The sequence below is a fragment of the Anolis carolinensis genome, unplaced genomic scaffold (assembly GCF_035594765.1).
Source record: "Anolis carolinensis isolate JA03-04 unplaced genomic scaffold, rAnoCar3.1.pri scaffold_12, whole genome shotgun sequence".
Taxonomy (NCBI): domain Eukaryota; kingdom Metazoa; phylum Chordata; class Lepidosauria; order Squamata; family Dactyloidae; genus Anolis; species Anolis carolinensis.
In genome coordinates, this window is record NW_026943823.1 from 14,819,325 (window position 1) to 14,846,648 (window position 27,324).

At 48.0% G+C, this 27,324-nt stretch overlaps 1 protein-coding gene across 3 annotated transcripts; it reads right to left on the reverse strand.

The window, feature by feature from the left end:
• Positions 1 to 1,266: 1,266 nt before the first annotated feature.
• On the reverse strand, positions 1,267 to 27,324 carry phka1 (phosphorylase kinase regulatory subunit alpha 1). 3 transcript variants are annotated; one of them, XM_062963712.1, is made up of 33 exons: positions 26,940 to 27,324; positions 22,968 to 23,126; positions 20,849 to 20,896; positions 20,466 to 20,634; positions 20,269 to 20,351; positions 18,988 to 19,068; positions 18,790 to 18,888; positions 17,133 to 17,279; positions 16,915 to 16,968; positions 16,539 to 16,661; positions 16,061 to 16,156; positions 14,731 to 14,838; positions 14,531 to 14,609; positions 13,923 to 14,057; positions 13,699 to 13,808; positions 13,437 to 13,581; positions 13,254 to 13,332; positions 12,876 to 12,955; positions 10,271 to 10,450; positions 9,970 to 10,058; positions 9,516 to 9,652; positions 8,677 to 8,833; positions 8,490 to 8,569; positions 8,020 to 8,098; positions 7,811 to 7,940; positions 7,378 to 7,479; positions 7,038 to 7,153; positions 6,865 to 6,903; positions 5,672 to 5,716; positions 5,405 to 5,560; positions 4,575 to 4,628; positions 3,944 to 4,144; positions 1,267 to 3,235 (listed from the first exon to the last, which is right to left on the reverse strand). In XM_062963712.1, the coding sequence occupies exons 1-33, from the start codon at positions 27,015 to 27,017 to the stop codon at positions 3,062 to 3,064; spliced, it is 3,612 nt and encodes a 1,203-aa protein (XP_062819782.1). In that variant the 5' UTR covers positions 27,018 to 27,324; the 3' UTR covers positions 1,267 to 3,061. The 3 variants fall into 3 exon arrangements, with proteins under 3 accessions (XP_062819782.1, XP_062819780.1, XP_062819781.1); XM_062963710.1 differs by having other exon boundaries at positions 12,780 to 12,955; XM_062963711.1 differs by lacking the exon at positions 6,865 to 6,903 and having other exon boundaries at positions 12,780 to 12,955.

Sequence of the window (27,324 nt, forward strand, 5' to 3'; positions counted from 1 at the left end):
AGTGAGACTCTACTGTATTTCAATATAATAATGTTACTATAATTATATATTATATATTACCTTAATATTAATAATAATATTACAATATATTGATATAGTACAATATAGTAATTTATTGCCAGTATTGTACTATGCTAATAATATAATATTGTATGTAAATTTAATTTGTAAGCCGCTCTGAGTCCCCTTCGGGATGAGAAGGCTGCATATAAATGTAGCAAATAAATAAATATGTGATATATTTTTATATATATGTGAGGCATTGAATTTTGCCATTTATTATGTTTTAAACTGCTTCGAGTCCCTCCAGGGGTGAAAAAAGCAGTATAGAAATGCAGATGATAATAATAATAATAATAATAATAATAATAATAATAATAATAATAATAATAATAATAATAATGTGGAAGGTCCAGTTTGGGAGAAAGAACTCATCTGTTGGAGGCAAGTGTGAATGTTGCAATTGGCCACTTTGATTAGAATTGAATAGCCTTGCAGCTTCAAAGCCTGGCTGCTCTCTGAAAGGCACTGTGGACTAACTCAACCAGAGAAGTTAGCCATAGCAGAGCACTTGATGAACCAGCATATTATTTGAGAACACAGAAATGCTGGACCCCTCTCACAACCACCATGTCAGATGACACAGAGAAGCCATTGAAATTGACAAGCATGTGGACAATTTCAATAGAAAGGAGGAAACCATGAACAAAATCTGGATGCCAGTATTAAAAAACTCTAAAATCAGAACAGTAAATAAAGAATTCCAGATAAGAAACCATCAGGGCCAGGACCTCCTAACAAAGGATTCCACCAGTCAGGAAACAGCCAGGCTTTGAAGATGCAAGGCTATTCAGTGCTAACCAGAGTGACAAATTGCAGCATTCACACTTGCCTCAGACAAGAGTTTTTTTCTCCCATCGTGGACCGTCCACAGATATAGAAACCCCACTTGCCTAGTTTCCAACAGACCCCACAACCTCTGAGGATGCCTGCCATAGATGTAGGTGAAACGTCAAGAGAGAATGCTTCCAGAACATGGCCATATACCCTCTGAAAACTCACAGCAACCCAGTGATTCCAGCCATGAAAGCCTTCGACAGCCTTTTCATTTCTTGCCAGGCAGAATTCTCAAAGGTGTTGCGATCTAGATTCTATATCATGTCCTTTATATTCAGGAATAATGAGAAAGTCCTCTCCTCCCAAAGGAGAATGCAAAAGGGATCAAAACTCCAGAAACGAGCAGGAAATGGAAAATAATCCACAGAGTATCATGAAATGGAGATGTTTTTATTATAGGCTTTTCAAGTCATCCAAACCGATTCCAAATGGCACAGCGTTAGCACTTTACTCGTATTAGAGATCGAAACCAATGCCTAAGTGTGGTTTGCATCTCAATGCCACACACTCGGGGAGTGAATGAAACGGCAAACAAAACACGCTCAAAATATTGGGACTTCCAAAAGCTGTCTGGCTCTTGGAGAGAAAACAGTACAATAGGGTAAGATGGTAAACAATCCTGAAAGTGCATTGAGAAGGAAAACAAACAGCCCCAGAATCACTGGGATGCAAGGCATTGCTCCAAAGGAGCCCTCCAGCTTGGGATCCGATGGCCACCCCCCTTGCTCTCTGGCATAAAAATATTGGCACTTTAGAGAAACAAACACATTGATCGGAGTGCAGCTCAGTTGCTTTGAAACATGAAAAATGAAAGGGAGCAGCTCATTTTCAGGAACCCCTTTCTCCCCAGGAGTCCCAAAGGCGCGAGGCAGAAAACGCTTCCTAAAGCTGCAACTGGCAACTCTCCTGGGGTTTCAAAGCCGCCTTGTGATTATCAGTGAACTCTTTCCTCCCAGAAAAGGATCAGATTTGGCAAGAAAGACTTCTCTCACACGCACACACACCAATCCCTCCCTCCCTCCCTCCCTCTCACCCTTTTCACACATATAATCCTACTGGCACATGTACTTTCCCTGCTTGCCAAGTGTTTTCCAGCTCTTCCAAAGCTTTGGGCTGCCTTTTGTCAAGCTGGTACACAAGATGAAGCATCCACAGTCCCTGAAACGAAAGGCAGAGTAATGCTCCCACATCCTGAAAATCAACTTAATTCAGATCTTCTTGCTTTCGGTCTCAGGAAACCCAGGAAGGAAAGTGTATTAAAGTCCTCCAATAAAAAGAAAAAGGAGATCCCATCCCACTTGAGGAGCTCTTGCTTTCTATGGAGTGCATCAGACGTGGTTTTTGTTTTGCCTTGGAGAAAAACCTTTGTTCCTGAAGCTTCTTGTATCAAGAGGTTTGTCGCCTTCTCATCTAATCCATACTGACAAAGGCTTGGGCATTTCTCTTTCAGAGCAAGCGGGAAGATGTCACTTATATTAGGACTGGAGTTTATACTGTAGATACAAGATTACATTCACTGAAAGGCACTTGAGAAGGGACCTGGGGAAAGACTTCAAGATCATTCAACGGCAACAGAAGCAGCCCTGCTCTTTCATTCAAGTCACACTGCCAACAGGCAAAATCCCATGGAGAGAAAACCCCAAAGTCTACAGCTGCCTGTGAGAAGGAGCTAAACTCATTCTGCAGGGCAGCAGCTGAACGGCTCACACATGGAAAAAGGCTAACAAGCACAGCTCTGTTATTGCCACTGTGTGTTTGCTAACATCTTATTTGTGGGTCTGTAACCCCTACAAAAGCAGACCTGGGGAAGCAGGAGACAGAACCACACAGTCCTTTGCCTCTAAATTCCCCTCACAGCCATCCAAAGCAGTGCTCAAGTGTCTGGCTGGATCAAGACTAGAAGCCTCTGGATGAGAAGCAGAGCTCTGTGTCTTGGAGCAAAAAGGCTTCTGCATGTGCAGCATTGGCATCCAAGCAAAGTTTCCACTTGCCCCAGGGGCTGTAGCAGCAAAAGAATTTGCACTCAGGTCTGAGGGAGAGTCCTGTCCTAGGTGAGAGGATGGGACCCGTCAAATGCGAGTTCACTTGCCAAGGAGGCAGCAGGTTGGCCCTCGCTCTTGCCACAGTCCTGGTGACTTGTGCTGAGAAGCCCCACTGGGACCACTCACTGCATGGTGCAGCCACTGCTGGGGAGGAAGTCCTGGACATAGGTGACTACGGCTCTGGAGAGGTAGGTCATGGTGCCGTAGCGGCCACTTGGGGCACTGTCATAGAGCAAAGTGCAGATGCCTGTGGCCGGGTCCCTCTCCAGCATGTTGTCCTCCGCTCCCAGGATTTTCTGCCAAAAAAGTCAAAAAGGGTTACTGTTAGACTCCAGGGATGATGCTCAACACCCCCTTCCTGAAAACACAGCCATCCAACACACATTTCTGAAAGGAGAAATGTCTAGCACAAGTTTCTGTGAACTGCATCATGTGGTGCAGTAGAAAGTAGTGTATGGAAGCTTCGCCTCAAAGGTGGAGATGTCTTTTTAAGCTTACTGTCCTGTTTATTCTGGAATCTGCTCATGCAGAATTTGAACACTAAGAATAAATGAGGGCAGGCACATAAGAAATTTCCATCCAGGGAGACTCGGTGGATGTGAATTATTGTTATCGTGTCAGAAGCAACTTCAGAACATACTGCAAATTGCTTTTGGTGTGAGAGAATTGACCATTTATAGAGGGACACCTGGATGTCCCTTCTTCTCTCATGTCCCCACAATCTAGAGCTGACAGACTGGAGCTCACTCTGTCTTGCAGATTCAAACCAGCAACCTTCAAGTCAGCAACCCAACCTGCAGGTCAGCAGTTCAGCCGGCACAAGGGTTTACCCCATTGCGCCACCGTAGCTCTTGATGTGAAATAATAGGGCCAATATAGCTCTTGCTGCAGGTGCCTTCAGGTCCTCACCCTGCACCCCATTCTCTCTCACACATACATATACACAGACACTGCGTCAATCTGTTTCTTTCACAGCCACGCAAACCCATCACCATCCTGCCCACCTGTTCCTCATAGAACAAGTCACTGGCGATGCGGACGATTTTGTCTACGGCGATGAGACCACCAATGCTGTGGACGTCCACTTCAGCCAGGAGGGTCAGGACCAGAATGGCCTCCACCAAGAGCTGCCTGTACTCTGGCTGAGGAACCCGATTGAGGACAGACTCCACGTGGACAGCAAACTTGATCTCTCCCGGAGTCATCTGTTACGCCAGAGGAAAGCAAAGGGGCCATCAAAACGTAACTAATTCCTAATGAAATATGGGATTTCATTTTTTGTTAATGACAGAGTAGTTTTACAAAGGTTCTGGGGGTCATGGAGATTTATGCCCAGAGAGAAGTGGGAATGCATTCGCACACAGAAAGATATCCAAAAGCACCCAGCTAGGGTTGTGTCCCACTTGCTCAACTGTTTCTAAGAGTATTTTTTAAATTTTTATTTAAAGCATTTATATATTCTTTCTCAGCCTACCAGGGTTCCTGGGGTAGTGCAAACTCTTTTAAAGTGATATGCAGACAAACTATTGAAAAGCAAACAGAATTCTCTTTCAAAATATCTCAACACAAAATGGGGAAACTAGACAAGAAATCCCTTTTGCCACTTCAGTATTTCAAAGGCAACCCATCCTTTACCTCTTTGATTGTGGAAGAAGGAAGAATGAAACCTTCAACGGAGAGTCCGTGGCACTGAAAGGGGAAGAAGACCACAAAGGAGAGCCAATAGGAGAGAGAGGGATTACATTTTGCAACTCCGAACACAGCCTTTTGAGCTCAGACAGTGAAGAGTTCTGCATAGCTCATTGGCAGTTGTATTCCTGTTATCCACAGAAACCCTTTTAACAAATTCTTGACAATTCTGTCTCCATCAAAGTACACACGTTAAAATATTCCACTCCCCAAGACTTTCTCTCATGTTCCCCCCAGGTCCCAGGAAAACAAAAAGTTTGATGTCCTTTTTATTGAGGCTTCTGCTGTAATACTAAGTAGAGGTAAGTGTTCCAGACGCTCTTCTCAAATGTCAGTGCTGCAATGCCAGCTCCAGAAACAGCAACTTAAATTAAGACAGTTCCACATCTCGGAGTGAGACAGAGAGCAAACACGATCTCACTAAGAATACAGAAACCAGCCAGATGAATCCTTTTTAGCATCACTTCCAAACAATAACTGTCCAGTGGCAATGAAAGAATGAATTTAATGTGAACCTTGAATGCGAATGGATTTCCTTTGGAACACAAGGCCAGCCATAGGATCTAACCCTTGCTATGAAGGGATGCTGGAACATGCCAGTTCAAGAGCTATGCTGCATTCTTTGGCTGTTTGTTACCTATTCCACCCATTTACTGTCCATAAAACTGACCTCAGAGCAGTGATATGGGTCAGTTTTGGAAACCAATCTCAGCCTTGGAGAGGCTTAGCATGGTGACCAGTTCTCAGCCAGAAGCGGAGGTCTCGCTGGCTCTTACCTTTTGCAGGATCCTCCAGACCTTCTGATAAAACCCCACAGGGACCCGGTTGAGGGACCCATCCAGCCTCCGCCGCCGCTGCCATTGCCCCTGGCGCGTGTCCTTGGCAAGGCCTTCCTCCAGCATTCCCGAGAGAGTCCTTTCCCTCGGAGGGAACTGAGGAGAGAAGGAGACAGATACCGTGGTCAGAGAGCTGGCATTCCCTCCCCTGGAAAGGGACAGGAGGGGGTCACCCCAGAAGATCTGGGTGCAGGTGTCTCTTTTTACCTGGGAAGGTTCTGTGCCGGCTTCCAAGAAATGCAAGCTACTCGACTAGAAAGGAAAAAGAGACATACCAATTAGACTCTACAGGATGAATCGTGTCACCTGTGGAGGCAAAGGCAAAGCAGAAGGGTCCGGGACAAGCCTCCCGAGACAGTGAGATTAAGAGCCGGCTGAGACCACACTTTTATCTTCTGTTAAAAGCAAGCTGTGAGGAAGACAAATAGATGCTCCTGTTAAGTAGCCAGCAATTACGCAGGGTATGGTGGGGGTTGCCAATCACACCCAGAATATGTGGCATGGCAGGTGTTGTCCGGACTAGCAATGCTGAAAGCAGCACTAGGTTATCGCTGAAATAGTAGCCATGGGCAGCCTGCTTGGGTTGCCCAACTGTGAATGGGATCAACAGTAACTTATCATAGAAGGCAGGTTGCAAAACATGCAGGAATGTTGCTGTGGGCACATCAAGAAAAAGTCCCTCTATATGCCATAGAGGTCTTGGTCCAGGAAGTGGGCTCTTCTCTGATCTCTGTCTCCAAAGCAGGCAACATCCAGTGGGTTGTTTTTTTCATGTCAGGAGCAACTTGAGAAACTACAAGTCGCTTTTGGTGTGAGAGAAATAGCCATCTGTAAGGACGTTGCACAGGGGACTCCGGATGTTTGATGTTTTTACCATCCTTGTGGGTGATGCCAAAGAAGAAGCCTAGCAAGGAATCCAGTGTTGTCTATCCCAAGGTGGGCACAGAAACTTATCAAGTGACTTATCAAGGTTTAAATACCTGTGGCGACATGTGGCACTTTCAGTGTGAGCAATGGGAACTGTCATCTTCCAGAAAGGTGAATGGAGGTTGGGCAGAGAGGCACTTCCTGCCTAGAGAAACCAAACAGCCAGATAGCATCTGACTGCTGACCTCAAAAAGTCCCTTCTAACCATCACCTTATACTCTATCCTTTTAGGATCAGGCTTCTAGGAAAGGTGCCCCTGTTCTCCTCTGGCTACAAAGGTAAAATCAGGTACCTTTCTAACCAAATGCTACAAAGGTGCAAGATTCCGGGATGGGTGGGTGGAAAGCAAGCGCACTGTTGCTGTGCCAGTTCATCCACTCAATGACTCATGCGGACTGGTGGAAGACCACAACGGAGGGAGCAGAGCTAACTGATAGCATTTAAAACAGAAGGGAAAGGGAATGACATTTCACCTGAACATCAGGCACAGACTGCCTGCGTCTGTCCAGTTGCTGAAAGAGAAACAGAGCAGTGGCTGTGGCTGTGTACCTTCCAGTCACTGAACCTGGAACACCCCAACCCACTGACCATAAAGAGAAGCACACCACCAGCCCAAGGGGAAAAACTGGGGCAGAAACAGCCCTACCAGTTGAATCTCACTCTTCAACCGGACTATGCCAGCCCGCTCGGTTTTCGTGGCTCCGACAGGACCAACTTCACGGATGGAAACTGCAGGGGCCATTGTTGGATCTGTGACTCTCACTGCAGGAGAATGGAGAGAGTCATAGTGAGAAATCCAATGCCTCTCATCCTGCAAAAGACCCTTCTGCTCACCTGACCTCCCAGAAGCCCCCCTCCCAAGAGGAACACATAGCTCCCTGCCATCCTTTCCCATAGACTCTTCCAGTCCAGCTTCTAGTCTTTAAGTGCACAAAAAAATACCAAGCAGTTTAAAAAATCCTTCTGCCAGAAGGAGGCAAACTCACCGCTCCTCTCCACCCCAAATTCTTTGCCACTGAGGATGTGGTGCAGGAGACTCTTCAGGTGGGAAGGGCTGAGATTCATCAAACTCTCAGTGGCTTCCTCCGCTGTAAAATAAGAACAGGAATGCCAGTTGTTTCCCCCTGACTTTTTCCATACAGTTTCAAAGCTGCAGTGTTCAAAAAAGGAATCCCTCTGGGCAAATTTGCAGAGAGGGGTTTCTGGAGGGTAGGGCAGTGACCATCCCAGCCTTGCATGACTCCACCTGCAGCTAAGAACCATTCCTAGCCACAAGGCAACCTGGCAGGAGGCCTTCCTTGGCCACTTTTGCTGGACAGGTCATTCTCGGCTTGGTTGGACCAAGGAGGGGGAAACCGAGGCAAATGGACTCAGAAGACAGAGTAACTGGGGTGGGCTCTTGGCTTTCGGCCCTCCTACCTGAGCAGCTGAGCGACTGGGCCAGCTCTGTGGCCATCACCTGGATGATGAGCCCAATGCGCAGGCGGAACATCTCGGCAAAGAGGGCCGGCTGCGTCCGGATGTACATGGCCAAGTAGACCATAATCTCCTGCATGGAGAAAGAAGATGGGAGGGTTGCCACCAGGCAGCACACCTGAGCCAGGATAAGGAGCAGGAGGAAAGCTCACCTGTGTCAAGACAGAGACTGTGATGTTTTTCTTACTGGCTTCGTCAATCAGGCGGGTGAGCTGGTCGTACGGCAGTGGCCTGTGGAGGAAGCAGCGCCAGGCATGAAGGAGCCCTACTTCTCCAGACGTGCCAGGAAAGCCTGCAGATGTGGTGCTGCTGCCAGGGCCCCTTTCCCAGCTTTTTGGTCCTACTTCAGCTCCCATGGCTGCACCCTACAGAATTCTAGAAGCTGTGGTTAGTTGAAGCATACATCTACAAATCCCAGGAGTCCTTAATCACAGCAAAGTCTTTGGGACTTTTGGTTTCAGCACAAAATTACACAGAACTTACATGCAACTGAACTAAAAAAATACATATTCCCTGCATGGAACTGAGGCTTCCAGGATATAATTCTAGGATATCAGCTGCTTTGCTGGACTGGAGTTGGCACAGCCTCCCAGAGAAAGCCCCTCCAGCAAAGTGGACTCACGCAGAGATGGTCTTCTCCCTTGGCTCTGGGGGCAGCCCCACGGTCAAGTGCTTCTGGTGAGAGAGCAGGTTTGTGCAGGCCTATGGGGAGAAGAGGCTCTCAGGCACAGAAAGCCACTTTGGTTGCCCAGGCCACACCCCCTTCCTCTCCGAATGCCGGGAAGAAGGCAGCCATGTCCTTCCATCACCTCATCGAGAGCCTCCACTTTCTTCTTCAGGATCCCAGAGATGTAGCGGATCAGGGCCCACTGCCGGGTTGCACTGACTTTGCCATACAGTTCCAAGAGGAGGTCATTGACGGTGGAGCCTGGTTCACCATAGACCTGGGTGTCCCAGTCTGGGCCCCTGAAAGAAAGAGAGAGACATTGCTGTGCTGGTACTTGGCTGCATCTTCCGTCAAGCTCACCTGAGTCTACTGGACAATTGGCAGCGGCCAGCACTTGCTCTGTCAGAGCCAGCCACTTTGGGTTCCAGACCATCACTTCAGGATGGCAACAAGATCCTTGAGATCTCAGCTCACCAAACTGAAAAAAGACTAGGAGGCAAATGAGCTTCCAGCATATGTCAAGATGACACCAGCCAGGGGTAAATGGCCTTGGAAAGTGATCTTTCTTTTCTGCTTGGGAACCCATTCTATGTTTTCAGCAGGAATAGGAATGAGGTGTCTTTCCAGATCTTACTGGACAGCAGCTTCTATTGATCCCTGAACCCATACAAGGATGCTGGGGTTTATAGCTCTTCAGGATCCGGAGGGCTGTGATTCCCAGTCCTGACTTAAAGGAGCTGCAGGCAGCAACTGGGGAAATAAGGTTTACTTCTAGCAACCCCAGTTCCCTCCATTACAATTATGCTCCCAAATATATAGGAGTGATATAGATTTCATTTGCCACTCTCGGAAGATGTACAATGAGCAATGAGAGGACAGCAAGCCAACTGGGACTGTGTTTTGAAAATTCCCAATAAGCGGGGAAGGTTCCTCTACAAACAAGGAATATAAATCTGGATCCCTCCCGCTCGGCGCTCCTACTTGAGATTGTAGAGCACATAAAGCCAGTTGGCCTGATCCTGTAGAGTTTGGCAGGCGCGCAGCTGCTCCACGATCGCCCGGCCATCCACGTTCCCTTCTGCGTCCTTCGGGAGGTCAAGCTCCATTGGAGAGAATGGCTAGGGAGAAAAAGAGGCCAGACAGACTTCAGAAGGGCTGCCAGAGAGTGGATGTCTTCCATGAACTCAGCAGGAGGAGGGGAAGGGCAGAATTTTGCCCCTGTCAGTTGGCTCTGGCAAAAGCAAACCGCTGCAGCTTCTCCTAATTTGTGTGTTCTTCCTTAATAATACTCTTTGACCCCACTCTGATGTTTTATGACCAGTGTTCAACTGTGAAACTTTAGAGGGTATCCATCTTTGCTTTACAGAAATAGGAAGAACAAAAGCACAATGCTTTCAAAAAGAAATGAATAAGTACACAGACCCAGGAGCCTCACCTTTGTTTCCTGCTGCTGGGTTGAACCAAGTAAATTGAGAGATGCATGGGATTCCTGGAAGAGCTTGGAGGGGATATACATGCCAACATCTGCAAAGACAGGAAGAAGACTGGGTTCAGGAATGGCCAGAGCTTTTGGTAAGGAGCAGCAGGAGCCTTCCTTGGGGCTTGAGAGGGAGCAAAAGGAAGGCTTTGGAGGGAGGGAAAGGACTTTTACATTTGGGAGAACCACAGAATCACAGAGCTGGAAGAGACCCCAAGGGCCATTCTGGCCAAAAGGACACCGAGAGGCAGGAACTCACTCTCTACATGCAGCTCCTTGGCCTTGGAGACCAGAGACATGATGTCGCGGGTGCTGTGGACAGCGGCCCGGAAGCGGTGCAGGCCCCCTTTTTGAGTGGCTGCTGGACTCTTGGAGGCCTTGGGAGCTGTCTGCTGTAGTAGGTGGTCCAGATACTGGGCAACTTCATCACAAATGTCGTCTGGAAGAGGGGAGGAGGGAGGCATGCAAAGAAATGGGTGAGGTATTACTTTGTGCTTCCAGACCAATCCAGGAAAGGCCACAGCCTGCCCTACACCTCATTCAGCTCTTCTGGGCAGATGCTCCAGCACCAGTCCGCAAAAGGCTAAGGGCAATGTCAGGGCCCCATCCACCCCTTGTCTTTGCCATCTTTATGCCAAAAGCAGTCTCCATGCACAGCCACTTGTTTCTGTTACCTTGGTAGTGCAGAAGGATTCCCTCACCTTCATTACAAATCTCCCTCCTGCATATTAGCTGTCATGATCCCCACCTCATGCCATCTCCGGACACAGAGTGCTGACACAGAACACATGGCCATGGGCCGAAAGGGAGGACAGGAATATGAACCAGCCATAAAACTCAATTGCCCTGAAGTGGGGAAAAGGGACTCTGGAATGTGCCAGGACTCTAAGAATGATTTATAACACTGTAGCTAGGGCCTATATAGATGGGCAGTAGAGTAGATTCTTGTATTCCGAACAATAAAGTCGTATGGTATCTTCACTCATTGTGTGTCTTGGTGTGACCCACAGCAAAACAGCTGGAGCTGAGAAGCCTTACATTAGCTGATGGAAAAATGCACTCAAGGTGATGCCAAGGCTATTTCAGCCTTATGTGGGAACATGCAAAGAGGAGGAATAAACACACCAAACTGTCTTTTCAAAACCTGTCATTCGGAATCCTTTGCAGTCTCCTGATCCTTTGGTTCCATTTCCTCAGACCTTCAGCAAAGAAGATTGCCAGCATGGCTTGGACAGGAGAAGCAGCTACAAGCCATGGATTCCACACTGTTGGCAGGGGCAGAATTCGGGCAGAGGCCTGGGAGCAGCAAAGCCACAAGCAAATCTCACGCTACTGGCTAAAACTCCCTTGGAGATCTTGCTCATCTAGATGAACAATGGTTCCTCCCTAAAGAGCAAGACCTCTGCACCAGCCAGGAAGCACCTCCCAATTTTCCCAGAGCAAGCCCCAGCAAAGCAAGGAACAGCAGGGCCCAGAGATGTTGCTAGTGCAAAATGGTCCATGGCTCAGGCGAGGGCATTAGGCAGGCAGGGGCCACTGAGCCTCTAGGATCAGCCCTGCATATGCTGCAAGCTGCAGTGGTGAGGCAACACACATAAACACACCAACAGACAGGCACACACTGCAAAGGCACGGCACCCATGCCAGCGTTCTGAGGTGGAAGGGAGGGTGGGATCACAAGTCGGTTATAGACGCTGTTAATGGGATAAAGGAGGATTCGAGGAGACAGTTTGCCAAGGGGGGGGGGATGAATGTGGCAGAGGGGCCCCTCAGCCCAAGGATGGCTCCAGATGGGAGACAGAGGGGCTGAGGGGGAAGGAGGGACACAAAGGGACAAGCATCAGATAAAGTAATGAAGGTTCAATTTTCCTGATTCGAGAGGAAGATAGTGTGTAAGTTTATTTATTTATTTATATCAATTCTATCTCATCTTGCTCATCTGAGGGGACTCAACGTAGCTTACAAAGAAGTTCCACTTCTTCAGCAGGAAAAGAAAAGGAGTATTGGGGAAGTGCTCCCTATCCCAGACCCTGTGCTAACCCCAAGGCCCTCTTTAAGGATGATGGGGTATATCATATCAATTTCTCCACTCTGTCTGTAAACATGATTCACCCTACGGAATGCTTCCAGACAAAGCAAAAAACTTTCCCTTCTGCCCTATCCCAGTAAAAGATCCTTACTACCTTTATCTATCTTTGCAATCAATATGGCAACATTGTCCTTTCCATGTCTTCGAGTGGCTGATTTAAGTTCGGCTCAAGTCCAGGACTCACTTCTAGCCCTATACTAGAGCAGGACGACTATACCTGAGAGCAAAGCACAAATCGTGAAGGGTTGATTGCCAACCTTATGATAAAGTCACCTCCTTCCCTGTCTCTAATTGGCTTTAGAGGTGTCACTCTCCACTGTCCTCCCTGACATTGCCCTGCAGTGGACATTACTTTGAGAAAAGCCCGAGATGAGTAAGAACAACACAGAGAAAGTGGCCTTTCTTAATCTATGAAGGAAAACCAACACCTCTGCTGAACTGTAGGCCCTTTCCCAGTGCCGTGCATTTCCTGCCTGGCTGAGATTGCAGGGAGAATCAAAAATGTAGGAGAAGAGAGGATGGACAGGCAGGGCAGAGATGAGGTGGGTGTTAAATGGAGTGAGTGGGGTGCAGGTCCAAGGGCCGTGATGTTACAGCTGAATGATGGAGGGAACCGTTAGTTCCAGACCACGGCACACTCTGAGTGCAGCACGGGGCCGCCTCCGTCCCATCTCCTTACCATCTTCCACCAATCGAAAGCCATGCAGCCAGTCCTCGGGGCCTAAATCGTGGAAGCTGTCACGGCTGAGCCCATAGTCATCAGCAAAGAGCTTACCCGCCGGGCCGGCATCCATGAAGCTGAGGTGGGTGCGACACGAAGTCGTGAGGAACTCGGACAACCTACCCGCCTGGATCCTGAGGGGAGCAGGAGCAACAAAGTCAACCACAGCCAAACGAAGCAGACTGTTTAAATAAGGAGCACCAAGCCTAACAAATTCTTCCCGTGATGCTCAGGGAAGGAGAACAAGATTCTGGCAACTAGCAACCTTATTAAAAACACTGCCAGGAGGCATTTCCATTATAGAGAGGTTGGGTCACTTTTTGTCTTAGGAGTAGCCCAGTTGATAGTTGCTGCTTGGCTTAAAGTGGCCAAGGGCTGACCTAAAAATAGCAAAACATACACACATATACACAAAACACAAAAGGTTCTGACCTTGCCCCTCCAAAATATCCATCCTGTAGCTTCCGCAGTGTGGCCAGGACAGTTGGGTGGATGCTGGTGCCTGCTTCATCTTAATAAACAAACAAAAGGGAGAGAGAACATCACAATGGATGGCAATGGGTTAAAGGACAGAAAAAAACATGTCCAGCCAGGATCTGCTGCGAAGACACCCACCTAGCATGGTGTGAGAAATGGGGAAGGTGACGATGGGGCGCCCCGTCATCCTCCAGCGGCTGCACAGGTAGGATAGGTCCGTCCGGAGCATCTCCACAATCATCTTGTTGTCAAGAGCCAGGTAGAACTGCTGCAGGTCCATGAACTGAGGACAAAGCATAAAAGGAGGAGGGTGGGTGGGCAGGATGCCAGCAAATGGGTGGGAGAAGGCAGAGGGGATGAAACTGGCTACCTATATGCCACCTCAGCCCCATACACCCACCTGTGGGGTGAAGATGAAGATATTGTCCCTGATGTCGTAGAACCGGGAGGTCCCCAGGACGCCCATCTGCCGGAAGGGACGGCCGCTCAGGTTCATCCGCTTGTTGCGGCCTGTGAAGGATCAGAGTCATGCCCGCTGCCACTGCAAGCCTCCCAAGGAGAGCTGCTTTGGCTGGCTGTGCCATTGCCTCCCCAACAGCCCCTCGCCTCCCTTCCCCTGCTCACCGAGCCGGGCATAGATGTGGCTGAGGATCCTTGCTGGCTGCACACGGATGGGATGGACATCCATCACCGTCTGCACCTCGATGCCCTCCTTCCGCAAGATGGCCTTGATGGCGTCCGTCTCAGCCAGGATGCAAACTAAGTGGACAAGAAAAAAATGTCAGGCCAGGGTGTCGGAAGCAGCAATGGCTTCTGAAGGAGTGGCTATTTCTCCAGCCATCCCTTTCCAAGCTCCCCAGTCATTCCTCGGTGTACTTGGATGCTTTGTGCAACCCCCTAGGTGGCATTTTGGCCCTTTAAATGGGAAAGGGAAGGACTTTTCTGGCTTTGGAGGAGCAGTATGGAAAATAGAGTGGACACAGGGAGCCCCACCAAGAAGCCCTACTGGGAAGCCCCAATGCCTCCTCCAAACCCAGCCTGAAAGGAGCCATGAACCACTGGCACAGAATAAGCGCCTGGTGGGCCTGGCATTCCTGGCTGGGCCCAGAAAAGGCAGGAGTGCAAACCTCCAGAACAGCCCGCAGAGCCCTCTTCCCGCATGGCAACAGGCATTGAGCTATCATACCCCACGGAGAAGGCTCAATCCCTTCCAAGGCCAAGCCCAGCCTTACCCTGAACCACCACGTCAGGCTTGGGAACTGTTGCCAACCGGCGGTTGAGAGGGTCAATTTCTCCCGGAGCCAGAAACCCCTGCAAAAGGTGGGGAAGGGGTCAAGCCAAAGGGAGGGAGCCCCAATCTAGTTTCCGCACACCCTGTTTCCACAAAGGCCCTCTCTCCATCCCTAGAGAGACCCCGAGAGCCAGGCCTCACCTCTGCCATGAGGCAGCCCAGGATATACAGGGACTGGCCCCACATCAGAGGCAGCTTGCCCTGCGGAGCTCGGTCGGCAGTGTGCGGGTTGCAGTACTCTTCCTCGACCTGAAAGAGGAGAAGAGCCAGACATTCAGGAAGCCAACAGAGCTTGGAAAGGGCCACACAAAGGAAAGGAGCCTGTGAGAGGCCAGGAGTGGACAGGAGGCCATGGCTTTGTAGGCTACAGTAAAGTCGACTATTTAAAGCTCATCCTTCCATTGGGATAAACAATATAGATTGCATTTGAATTCTCCAACTGATTCTTTTACACTCGTCACTCTACTCCCCTTGCTTTCATCTTGTAATTAATCCAATTTTACTGAAATTATTTAATCAAGTTGTATTGTGTTTTAATTTATTTCTGTTAACTATTAGAGAAGTTTTAAGATAGTGATTAGTGTCTATTTGTTTGTATTTTGGTTTTCTGTCTTTTATTGTTGATATGCTCAGTGGACTAATCAACAAACAGATCTATGTTGTATTTGAAGTGTTGTTTTCAAATTGATGGCCACATTAGTCTGCTGCAGCATAAAAGGGAAAAGGGTGGGGAACATGGCCTGCATTTTGCCCACTGTCAATGGATGTTTGCTTCAGTCATATCAACCCAGGCAACACTATGTAAATGTCCCCAATGGAGTGCAAATATTAGGGCAGCATTAAATGCATTTGGAGGCAGAAGGGGTGACAGAAAGACAGGCTAATTCCCAGAATTCTTTGTGCCAGCCATTGGTTCACACAAACAGGAATTCTGTTCAACTGGTTTTGCGGCTTTGTGGATTAGGCCCATGCTGTACTAACCGACTCAAGAATAGCCAGGTATAGGCCAGATAAAACTATGGAAGCCACTACAGGCCCAGTCTGGGCAAGAAGGAACAAGTACAAAGCAGGCATTTTGGCTTTGGAGAATGAGTGCCAACTTGTCTTGGTTCTGGAAAGGCCCCAGAAGCAAAGGAGGGCCTTTTAACTGTTTTAGCACTTTCAGATAAACCTCACCACAGCTTTTAGCAGCACCTCAACAATCAATTTCTCCAAGATGTGCAATTTGAAATCTTATTATGGAAGGTAGATTTCCCTGGAAATTGTTTTATTATAAGAAGGGAATAAATAAGTACCAAGTGGAGGAGAAAAGGGGTTTCAAGGTGACCCTGAGACACCTTAGGCTGCAGGCCTGGAGGTCAACAGTGACGCTCTCACACATCGGTTATACTGAAATGAGGGTGCCTCTCCTGCATTTTAAGCCAACCCTTGTGTGTGTGTGTGTGTGGGGGGGGGGGGTCGCTCATCTCACCTTCTCCAAAGGGACACTGTAGAGTTCTGGAACCAGCCGAAGCCCATTTTTCCCTTTCACCAGGACCCCTTCCAGGGCTTCTCGGTATTCCTGAACCTGGAGGAAAAGGAAGACAGGGGCTCCAGAAGAAGGCAGCAAGGTTAGAGGCTTGGTTCAAAAGCCATAAGCTGGAACAGTTGTTGTCCCTGCAAATTGGGACCAATGGGTGCTAGAACTATATGTGATGAGGGTGGGGATGGTGTGCCAGCTCCAGGCAGCCCCAGCTCCACCATAAAGGCCACTGTTGGACCTGCATTCATTTTAGATTTTATGCAGATGGGGGCAGAAGAGAGACATGTGTCCAAAAGGCCACTCATGTCTGGCTGATCCCAAGGGGCTCTCTTGGCTGTCTTTCCAGCAGAGACATCCCTTTTACTCCCTCCCTCCCTTCCTTCCTTCCACCCTGATCCCATCTGGTTTGGACCACAGGTGCCCTCACCTGTTCCAGATTGCCACTGAAGATGCCATCGATGATGAAATAGGTCCAGAAAAGAGGCCACTCACATTCAATGTTCTCAAAGAGCGCCAGTTCGGCCCGCTCATAGTAGAGGCGGTTGGGGTCCTATGGATAAACACCGTAAGACATCAAACTGAGGAGAGGAGGGGGTGATTAGGGGAGTCATGCAACATGCAACATGGTCCATCAGATTGGAAGTGGCATGATCCCTTTGTGCAAAAAGAGGGAGAATGCTGCTCAAAGCTAGCACAAAGCCTACAAATGCCCCATCATGCCTTTGCCCAGAGATAGATGAGAGGGTGCTCTCTCTCCATCCCAAATGACTTGGAGAGAGCAGTGAGAAGAGGCCAGCACTCACCTCTTTGGGGGTCCTGTATCCATCCCGGAGGAATCGGCAGCAACCATAACGGCCCTGAGAAAGAAACGCCTGTGAGATGAAGGACTGTCCTTTGCCCTTGGAAACCAGAAGGCCCCGTTTGCCTTCTAGGCTCCCCAAAATCCTTCCACAGCAATGGCAAGACCGATCCCAGCCTCTCCTTGGTGGAAATGTGCTTTGTGGAAGGGCCAGCGCCTTGCCTGAAGCTTGGTGATGATCTCCTCCTTCGTTTTCTCCACAATCTCACTGTCTTCCACTGCAAACGCCGGGAAAGAGATGACCGAGAGGAGGCTGGCATCGATCTCCTTGGAAGTGGAAGCCCTTGGCAGCATGGAGTGCAAAATGGACTGTCAGGAATGAGAGAGTGATATAGACTGGTCAGATTCTGAGTGCTCAGAAGATAAGGAAGGGGATGCTGGGACAGATTTGGCAGGTCCAGGGGAGGATAGAAGTGACCTGAAGAGAGTTGTTTTGGAATTTCCTGGCAGTTCCCACAAGACTAGAGAAAGCAATATCAGTTCTCATGAGAATTTGGCAGAAGTGCAGGCTGGGAGAAATGTGGAAGACGAATGTTTGTCCAGATCAAAGTGCTTGGAACTTTGGAAGCAGAGCATTCAACAGACAGACTCGCTTTTCCCAATGGCTTAAGAGATAAGGAGAAGAAAAGCAGGCGTGTGAGGAATGATATCATGGGAGGGTCTGAGGCCTTTTAAGTGATTTTCTGCTGGTACAATCCTTTGTGAGAGCAACGTTGTATTCTGGTGAACAGCTCTCGGTTTCTGGTCCTATGTTTGTGTATTCATGTATTCAAGTTTCTAAGTTTGTTCCTGGTCCTAGTTTCATGGGTGGCATAGGTTGTCTGCCTTGGATTCATGCTATCATGTTTATGGATATATCTGGGGATTGACTCTTGGAACTGTATTTGAAAGGATTTTGGAATCTTGGTGATAGAATCATAGAATCATAGAATAGTAGAGTTGGAAGAGACTTAATGGGCCATCCAGTCCAACCCCCTGCCAAGAAGCAGGAAATCGCATTCAAAGCACCCCCGTCAGATGGCCATCCAGCCTCTGCTTAAAAGCCTCCAAAGGAGGAGCCTCCACCACAGTCCGGGGGAGAGAGTTCCACTGCTGAACAGCTCTCACAGTCAGGAAGTTTTGCCTGATGTTCAGGTGGAATCTCCTTTCCTGTAGTTTGATCTTAGAAATAATTGTTTGAACTTTGATTCTCCTTTTTTAGATTTGCCTATTTTTATAGACTCTTCTCTTAATAAACTTTTACTTACTGGATTACCTGGATAGAGTGCGATTTGTGGTGCAACAGGGAGAGGAATGGGCAAAATGGGGACCGGGGCTGAATGTGCCCCCTCCCCAAGAAAGGCAATTCAAAAGTTGCCCCCATTGCTTTTCAGTTGCTTCAGTAGGGCAAGACCTCTTCATTTGAGCAGTCCTTTGGCTCTTACATCACCAAGGCTAAGGAAGTGTGTTTATGCTTTAGTCCTTTTCGCTACATTTTAATATAGTATTTTGACATTTAAATTTATTGCTTTTAGTGGATACATATATTCAATGCATTTGTCACTTTTGTATCAAATGCGGTGCTTTGTTTTTAACTGGGCTTTGTTACAATATGTTGCAAGTCAAATTTGTTTCAATGTGTTGCAAGCCGAATTGTATCTGATATTATATTTCAATCAATCCACCAATCAAATATTTGTTAGCAAGTGTCAGGCTTGATCCCCCTCTTCTTCCTCCACTTCAGCAGTCCCCATCCCACTTGGACTCCCATCCTCCTGAAACTCATAACTTCCTGAAACAAAGAGTGGGGGTCTCCTCTCACCCCCCCCCCCATATTTACCTGGCAGTGCTGGACTTCATCGGTCAGCACATGGATCACCGATTGGGGCCCTCCCTTGACTCCAAAGAGGTTGAGGCCATCCAAGGCCTCAAGGGCTGCCTGCAAGAAAGAAAGAAGGGAGAAATAAACATAAACATCGGAAGAAAACACACACACTCCAACCTATCCATATATATGCACACACAAGGAATGCCTCACCTTTGCCATGCCCACTGAGCTGGCATTCAACTCTGTGATACCTTGGTTCGTCTTGTCGCCACGTTCCCATATCCCAAAGTCCTGCCAAAAACACACAGAAAAATGGATCAAGAAGCTGGATGCAGACATGGATGGCAATTCTGCGTGGTGCATGGGCTTATGGGCAGGGCACAGCTACACAGTGATGGCTCTGCCAAGGGAGCATTGAAAAGCAGGGGTTGCCGCCCAGCTCCATGGTCACCCTCCAAAGGGAGGAACAAGAACAAGGCCACGTCTCCTCTTCCTCTCACAGGAAGTGCCAGCAACCAGGGCACATGGACTGCCTGCCCAAGTTTCCAGTATGATATGATATGGGGAAGTGTCTCTTCCAAACAGCCCAGGTATAGATCTGGACACCATATCTGGACCACGACTGCTTTTGCCTGCCTTTTGCGAAGAGAGTTGGAAGGTTTTTCACATCCATAGGAAGTGTCTCCCTAGCTTCTCCTGGTGGCTTCATTGGGTCAAAAGCCGTCCCAGTCCTTCCTCAGCCAAGAACTGGGCTCAGGGGCAGAAACCATACTACACACCCTCTATATCTAAGATCCAGCTTTCCTCTACCAGAGAATGATGTTCTCCTTTAATTAACCTATATTAAAAAATGGGGGGGGGGGGGAATCTGTTCCTGATTAGAAAGTTTTATTTCCTGTTTAGTTGTGTGGTCCTTATTTTGAAAGTAGTTGCTATATGCAAAAAACTTCCTGTGTCTACCAAAACTAGATTGAATTGGTTAAGACTCTCTGAGATATTCATTGAAAAACTAGAACAAAATGGGCTGCAGGATGTCCCTCCCGCAAAGACAAAGTTTTTGAAGTTTAATAAACTTTTCCCATGGTTTTATGATATGATAGAAACAATTAGGAAATTAGGTACAAATAAACATAACAACAACAATTACTATTATTACTACTATTACGAGCCAAATTGGGAGTAGCGATATACAAGTCTAATAAATATAAATAAATAAATATATGCCTGGATGCATAGCACCCTTTGTCACTTGCTGACCAAGCTCTTTCTATATTTTCATAACTGGGGTGGAGGGTACGGCTGGCAACACTAGATGTGTCTTAGCCATAGAAACGCAAGTTCGGCCCGCAAGAGAGATGTTTCCAAAGACGTGAAAGGTGTGGCCATGGTCACCAAAGTGTGTCCTTCGCAGAACCCCACTGCTTCCCACTCTCTTCTGAATGGCGTTTCAGGGCCTTGTGCCTCCCCTTCTTGGCCCAGAAGGCAACTCACAGCGGTCTTGTAGGCTGCTTCAATGTAGAAGACAAGGTTCTGGATGAAAGTCACTTCGTCCAAGCTGTGGATAATGTGAAGCCCTAAAAGGAGGGAAGGAGAGGGTGGCACAGGGAACCCGGCGGCCCCTTTGGCCTGAATACCTCAGAGGTGCCAGAACCATGTGCACCACATTTTGGGTGGCCAGAGGCCCTTACCAGAGGCTGTCATCTGTGCCAGCATCAGCAAGAAGAGGGAGGTGGCGTCCAGCTGCAAGTGGCCCCACTGGTCGTCCCCCACTACGGTGGCGCAGGTGCCGGTGTTGTACTTGGCGTGCAAGGCATCCGCGGTGCTTTGGCTGTACTTGAAGGCCTCCACTTTGTCCACCTGGAACAGCCACAGATGCAGTTGAAACGTCAGGAGAAAATGCTGCTAGAATACAGCCATCCAGACTGGAAACCACAAAACACCCCAGTGATTCCGGTCATGAAAGCCTTCGACACCCCTCAAGTGTTCACTTGTAACCAGAGATGAGATCAGCAAACTGTCCAACCTATACATCAGGTGGCCTTTTTAAATACACACACATCCCATTGCCTACCTGGCGTATCATGCACTGGAGGAGGCCCCGCATCAGCTTCACCACACTCTGCAGAGGGAGAGGGAGAGAGGAGCATTGCAGGCATTCCAGCTGGTGGCAGATGGACTCTTCCAAGCTCAGCAGCGCCAAGTGGCCCATGACCTTTCCTGGCCTGTAACCGGACCGGGCTGCCCACTACTTCTCCCCTCCCCATCCTCCCCACCCTTCCCCTGGCATTTACTTGCTGGCTCCAGTGACCACAGACAAGACAGAAAAGGACCAGGCATTTGGCATCCTGCACCCCATAGAGCCCAGACTCTGCACCCTGATGTTCAGGCTTTTGCAAGGGAAGACCTCATATTCCCTCCATGTCACTGAATGCAGGGATAGTGCCAACTAATGCAGGCTGAGCATCCATTATCCATCCCAAATCCAAATTATTCTAAAAGGGGCCTCATATATACTGCCACATAACGTAGTTTGAACTGCATTATGTGGTCAGTGTAGACTAATATAATGCAGACAGAATATTACTGAACTCGATTGTAGGAGTCTACACTGCTATATAATCCAGCACAATCTAACAGCAGTAAAGATGGGGCCAGGGGGCCCCTGGTGGCACAGTGTGTTAAAGCGCTGAGCTGCTGAACTTGCGGACCAAAAGGTCCCTGGTTCAAATCCCGAGAGCGGAATGAGTGCCCGCTGTTAGCCCCAGCTCCTGCCAACCTAGCAGTTCGAAAATATGCAAATGTGAGTAGATCAATAGGTACCGCTCTGGCAGGAAGGTAACGGCACTCCATGCAGTCATGCCGGCCACATGACCTTGGAGGTGTCTACGGACAACGCCGGCTCTTTGGCTTAGAAATGGAGATGAGCATCAACCCCCAGAGTCTGTCACGGCTGGACTTAACGTCAGGGGAAACCTTTACCTTTACTATAGATGGGGCCATCATCCACATTGGTAGCCGAGATAGTAGTACCTTGACTTTTAGACCACTCAGTGTACACTACTGTCTCACACCCAAAAGTATTCAACATACTGAGTATAAGACTACCTTCAGACTATGTGCATAAGCTGTATATGAAACATAAATCAATGTCATGTTTGGACTTGGTTCCCATCTCCAGGATATCTCAAGATGTACAGGCAAGTATTCCAAAATCTGAAAAACAGTCCATAATATGGAACATGTCTGGACCCAATTAAAGAGGCTCAGTTGCAATGCCTCTTGTCCCCTTTACATTTCAGATATAGGATACTTAACCTGTACTTATTAAACTCTCTCCTATCTATAAGGCTCATGGGAATGAAATGCAACATAATATTCCTACATGTTAAGGGACAGCTAAAGGTTCAACAACTGTTAGGGAAGGGTTTTGGTCAAGTAATTAATTTCTGGCTGGAGAGAGAGAGAGAGAGAGAGAGAGAGAGAGAGAGAGAGAGAGAGAGAGAGAGAGAGAGAGAGACCAAAGGCTATCCTCCAGCACAGGTCATATTACATGCCTGAGGGGGGCTCAGCCCTTGTATATCTGCTGCAGCCAGCTCTTCCATTTCACCGCCTGACCCTTGCAAATGGGCCTGGGAGATCAGATGACTGGGGTCACTCCAGGGCAGCTCTGATGTAAGGAAGCAAATACAGGAAAGGCCCTGGTGGCCCCACCCCAGCCTCCAGAAAATAGAGGTCTTGCAATGGAGTACTCTGGAAACTTAACCATAAACCTCTCCAGCAGACTCTCACTGTTCTTTCCCACTTGACACAATTATAGTGCTATAATTCCATTTTGACAGCATCCTGAGCATCTTAGGACTTATATGGTTCTCTTACGAGAATCCAGGAGCGATACCTCATCCTAAATGGGAGGGAGCCTGAGCAGTAAACATGGGCCCCAAGTGTTGCTCTTGTGTAGATAGATGAGGCCTCCGTACCCTTAGAGAACATTTGCTCTCTTGAGAAACAAACATTGCTACCCCTTGGGCCAAAAAATCATAGTTTCATGAAGTTTAATGAAACAATATGGAAAATGGGGCTTGGAGTTGGGGAACGGATGGATCTTGGGATGATGCCTTGCGGTACATGTCTGGCTGACGGACCCCAGGGCTGCAGCCCCATTTACCTCCCTCTGTCCTGTGGCCCCATACCTGCTCCAGTTCATAGGCTTTGGCCTTGTCCTCGTCACGGTCGGCATTCTTGCGGTAGGCCAGGCCCAGGCCCCAGACGGCCAGGATGCTGTAGACATTGTCCCGCACCCAGGCGTCCCGTTGGTCAACGCTGGCCGGAAGCAGGCCAGTCACTGGGTTCTAGGCAGGCAGACAGACAGAAAGAAGTGGAATGAGAGCGCTGCATTCGGGAAAGGCTTGTCAGCAAAGGAATGCCCACTGCCCCATTTCAACCTAGGACCCACTCACACTTCACACTTATAGCACTATGATTCCACCTTAACTGTCACAACAACCTCCAACTGAATCCTGGGATTCACAGTTTACAGAAGGTTATTGGGGTTCTCAATCAGAGAGCTCTTTAGAAAAATAACAAAGGAAGTCGGTGATGGTTTAAATATTTTTATGCCTTTTTTAAAGGTGATGAATACAGTGTGGGGAAACTATGGGGAGAGAGAATCATAGAATAGTAGAGTTGGAAGAGACTTCATGGGCCATCCAGTCCAACCCCCTGCCAAGAAGCAGGAAATCGCATTCAAAGCACCCCCGACAGATGGCCATCCAGCCTCTGCTTAAAAGCCTCCAAAGAAGGAGCCTCCACCACAGTCCGGGGGAGAGAGTTCCACTGCCGAACAGCCCTTCTCACAGTGAGGAAGTTCTTCCTGATGTTCAGGTGGAATCTCCTTTCCTGTAGTTTGAAGCCATTGTTCCGTGTCCTAATAATAATAAAAGATCTCAGCTGGCATTTGGAAACAATAGACATTGACAAAATCACGATCTGCCAATTGCAAAAGGCCATCCTGCTGGGATCTGCGCGCATCATCCGAAAATACATCACACAGTCCTAGACACTTGGGAAGTGTTCGACTTGTGATTTTGTGATGTGAAATCCAGCATATCTATCTTGTTTGCTGTGTAATAATAATAATAATAATAATAATAATAATAATAATAATAATAATAATAATAATAATAAACTTTATTTATAACCCGCCACCATCTCCCCACGGGGACTCGGGGCGGCTAGTCCTAGTCTGCAAGGCAGCAGAAAACAAACTTGCTCCTTCCTCCCTATGACTTCCCCTCACATATTTATACATGGCTATCATGTCTCCTCTCAGCCTTCTCTTCTACAGGCTAAACATGCCCAGCTCTTTAAGCCGCTCCTCATAGGGCTTGTTCTCCAGACCCTTGATCATTTTAGTTGCCCTCCTCTGGACGCTTTCCAGCTTGTCAACATCTCCCTTCAATTGTGGTACCCAGAATTGGACGCAGTGTGATTCCAGGTGTGGCCTGATCAAGGCAGAATAGATGGGGAGCATGACTTCCCTGGATCTAGATGCTATTCCCCTATTGATGCAGGCCAGAATCTCGTTGGCTTTTTTAGCAGAACCAGGGGACTCATTTAGGATTGTTTTGTTTGCCTCTGATTCTTGTGTTTTTATTTAATATTGTATTGCTTTGTTTTATTCTATAGTTTTTTTCTATTGTCAATTGGTTGGATTTAGGTTTAATTTTTTGGAAATGTATTTAATAACAATTAAATAAAAACAAACACAAGATTTCAAATGATTTTGGCTTTGTTGATAAACTGTGGCTTGTTTTCACTTTGTGTATGTTTCCAATGACATATTTTTAGTTGTTGCTGTTCTGCCTGTTTGGTCAACAGCCCTGAGTTTGGAGGGAGGGGTCTGGGCCTGGCAAGGGCATGGCTGCACTTCTGAGCCACGGTCCCAACAATTTGGGGAAAACAGAAAGGAAGACACACCAGAAACAGACACACACGTAAATAGCCTTGAGCTTTTCCAGAAGGGACATCATGTGCCCTTCTCCTCTCCAAGAAGAATCAACATAAAAGCAGCAGGGCAACCTCTAGCATTCGGGGAGCCAAGCCTGCAGCTCACAGGGCTCAGAGAAGCTCCCTTTTCTGAATGGAAAATCCCAGCACCTTCCTATAGGGCAGTGGTTCTCAACCTGTGGGTCCCCAGATGTTTTGGCCTACAACTCCCAGCAATCCCAGCCAGTTTACCAGCTCTTAGGATTTCTGGGAGTTGAAGGCCAAAACATCTGGTGACCCACAGGTTGAGAACCACTGCTGTAGGGGAATCTACAGTAGGGGAATAATAATAATAGTAATAATAATAAGTTTGCCAAATAATAATGGTGATACAATAATATTTTTTGTTGTCGAAGGCTTTCATGGCCAGAATCACTGGGTTGCTGTGAGTTTTCCGGGCTGTATGGCCATGCTCCAGAAGCATTCTCTCCTGACGTTTCGCCTATGTCTATGGCAGGCATCCTCAGAGGTTGTGAGATCTGTTGGAAACTAGGCAAGTGAGGTTTATATATCTGAGGAATAATGTCCAGGGTGGGAGAAAGAACTCTTGTCTGTCTGAGACAGGTGTGAATGTTGCAATTGGCCACCTTGATTAGCATTGAATGGCCTTGCAGCTTCAAAGCAGTAAATAAAAAACAACATTCAGAAAACAGAGGAATTCCAGGCAGGAAACAAGCAGGGCCAGCTGACACCTCCCAACAAAGAATTTCCCCAGTCAGGAAGTAGCCAGGCTATGAAGCTGCAAGGCTATTCAATGCTAACCAAGGTGGCCAATTGCAACATTCACACTTTCCTCAAACACACAAGAGTTCTTTCTCCCACCCTGGACATTATGCCACAGGTATATAAACCCCACTTGCCTGGTTTTCAACAGATCTCACAACCTCTGAGAATGCCTGCCATAGATGTGGGAGAAATGTCAGGAGAGAATGCTTCTGGAACAGGGTCATGCATCCTGGAAAACTCACAGCCACCTAAATAATAATGAAGATGATGATGATGATAATTTCACAAAATAATATTAAGATTGATAATAATAATGTTTTTCCAAATAATAATAATAGTAAAAAGGTAAAGGTAAAGGTTTCCCCTGACGTGTCCGACTCTGGGTGTTGGTGCTCATCTCCATTTCTAAGCCGAAGAGCCAGCGTTGTATGTAGACTCCTCCAAGGTCATGTGGCTGGCATGACTGCATGGAACGCCGTTAGCTTCCCACCGGAGCGGTACCTATTGATCTACTCACATTTGCATGATTTCGAACTGCTAGGTTGGCAGGAGCTGGGGCTAACAGCAGGTGCTCACTCCGCTCCCTAGATTTGAACCTGGGACCTTTCAGTCTGCAAGTTCAGCAGCTCAGCGCTTTAACACACTTTTTTTCCGTGTCAGGAGCAACCAGAGTTGCTTCTGGAGTGAGAGAATTGGCCGTCTGCAAGGATGTTGCCCAGGAGACGCCTGGATGTTTTGATGTTTTACCATCCTTGTTGGAGGCTTCTCTCATGTCCCTGCATGGAGCTGGAGCTGAAAGAGGGAGCTCATCCGCGCTCTCCCCGGGTGGGATTCGAACCTGGCAGCCTTCAGGTCAGCAACCCAACCTTCAAGTCACGAGGCTTTTATCCCCTAGGCCACTGGAGGCTCCTTTAACACACTGAGCCACTGGATAATAATTTTTGTACATAATTATAATAATTTTTGTACATACAGTAGAGTCTCACTCATCCAACATAAACGGGCCGGCAGAACATTGGATAAGCAAATATGTTGGATAATAAGGAGGGATTAAGGAAAAGCCTATAAAACATCAAATTAGGTTATGATTTTACACATTAAGCACCAAAACATCATGTTATACAACAAATTTGAGAGAAAAAGTAGATCAATACGAAATAATGCTATGTAGTAATTACTGTATTTACGAATTTAGCACCAAAATATCACGATTTATTGAAAACATCGACTACAAAAATGCGTTGGATAATCCAGAACGTTGGATAAGTGAGACTCGACTGTAATACAGGATGTCTGTAAAGCCTCTTTACCATTCAAAGAAATTATTACAAAGGTAACTGAATGGTAAACAAAGTGACTTTAGGGGCGCCTCTGTTCCCGCCCCCTCCCACCTGGTGCCCGAGGATGGTCTGCTGCACCAGCCGCGCGTAGCCGTCCAGGCGGACCCCGGAGTTGCTCCTGCTCCGCATGGCTCTTCCTCCTCCTCCTCCTCCTGCTGCTGCTTCCTTCTTCTGCTTCTCCTCCTCCCGGTTCCGCTCGGGTTCCTCCTTCCTCCCCTGGAGCCCCTCCCTCCCTCCCCTTTCCCTGGCTGGCAGCCGGGGTCAGACGAGGACACCCGCCGCTCTCGTCCCCTTTACGGAGGCAGAGGGAACCCAGAGCCCCGCGGTCAGGCTCCTCTCCTAATCCCCCCACGGCTCCGGGAAGGGCCCAAGGGGTGCGTGGAGGGCTCTCTGGCCGAGGAGGGTGGCCTCGCCCCCGGCCAGAACTCTCCGCCTT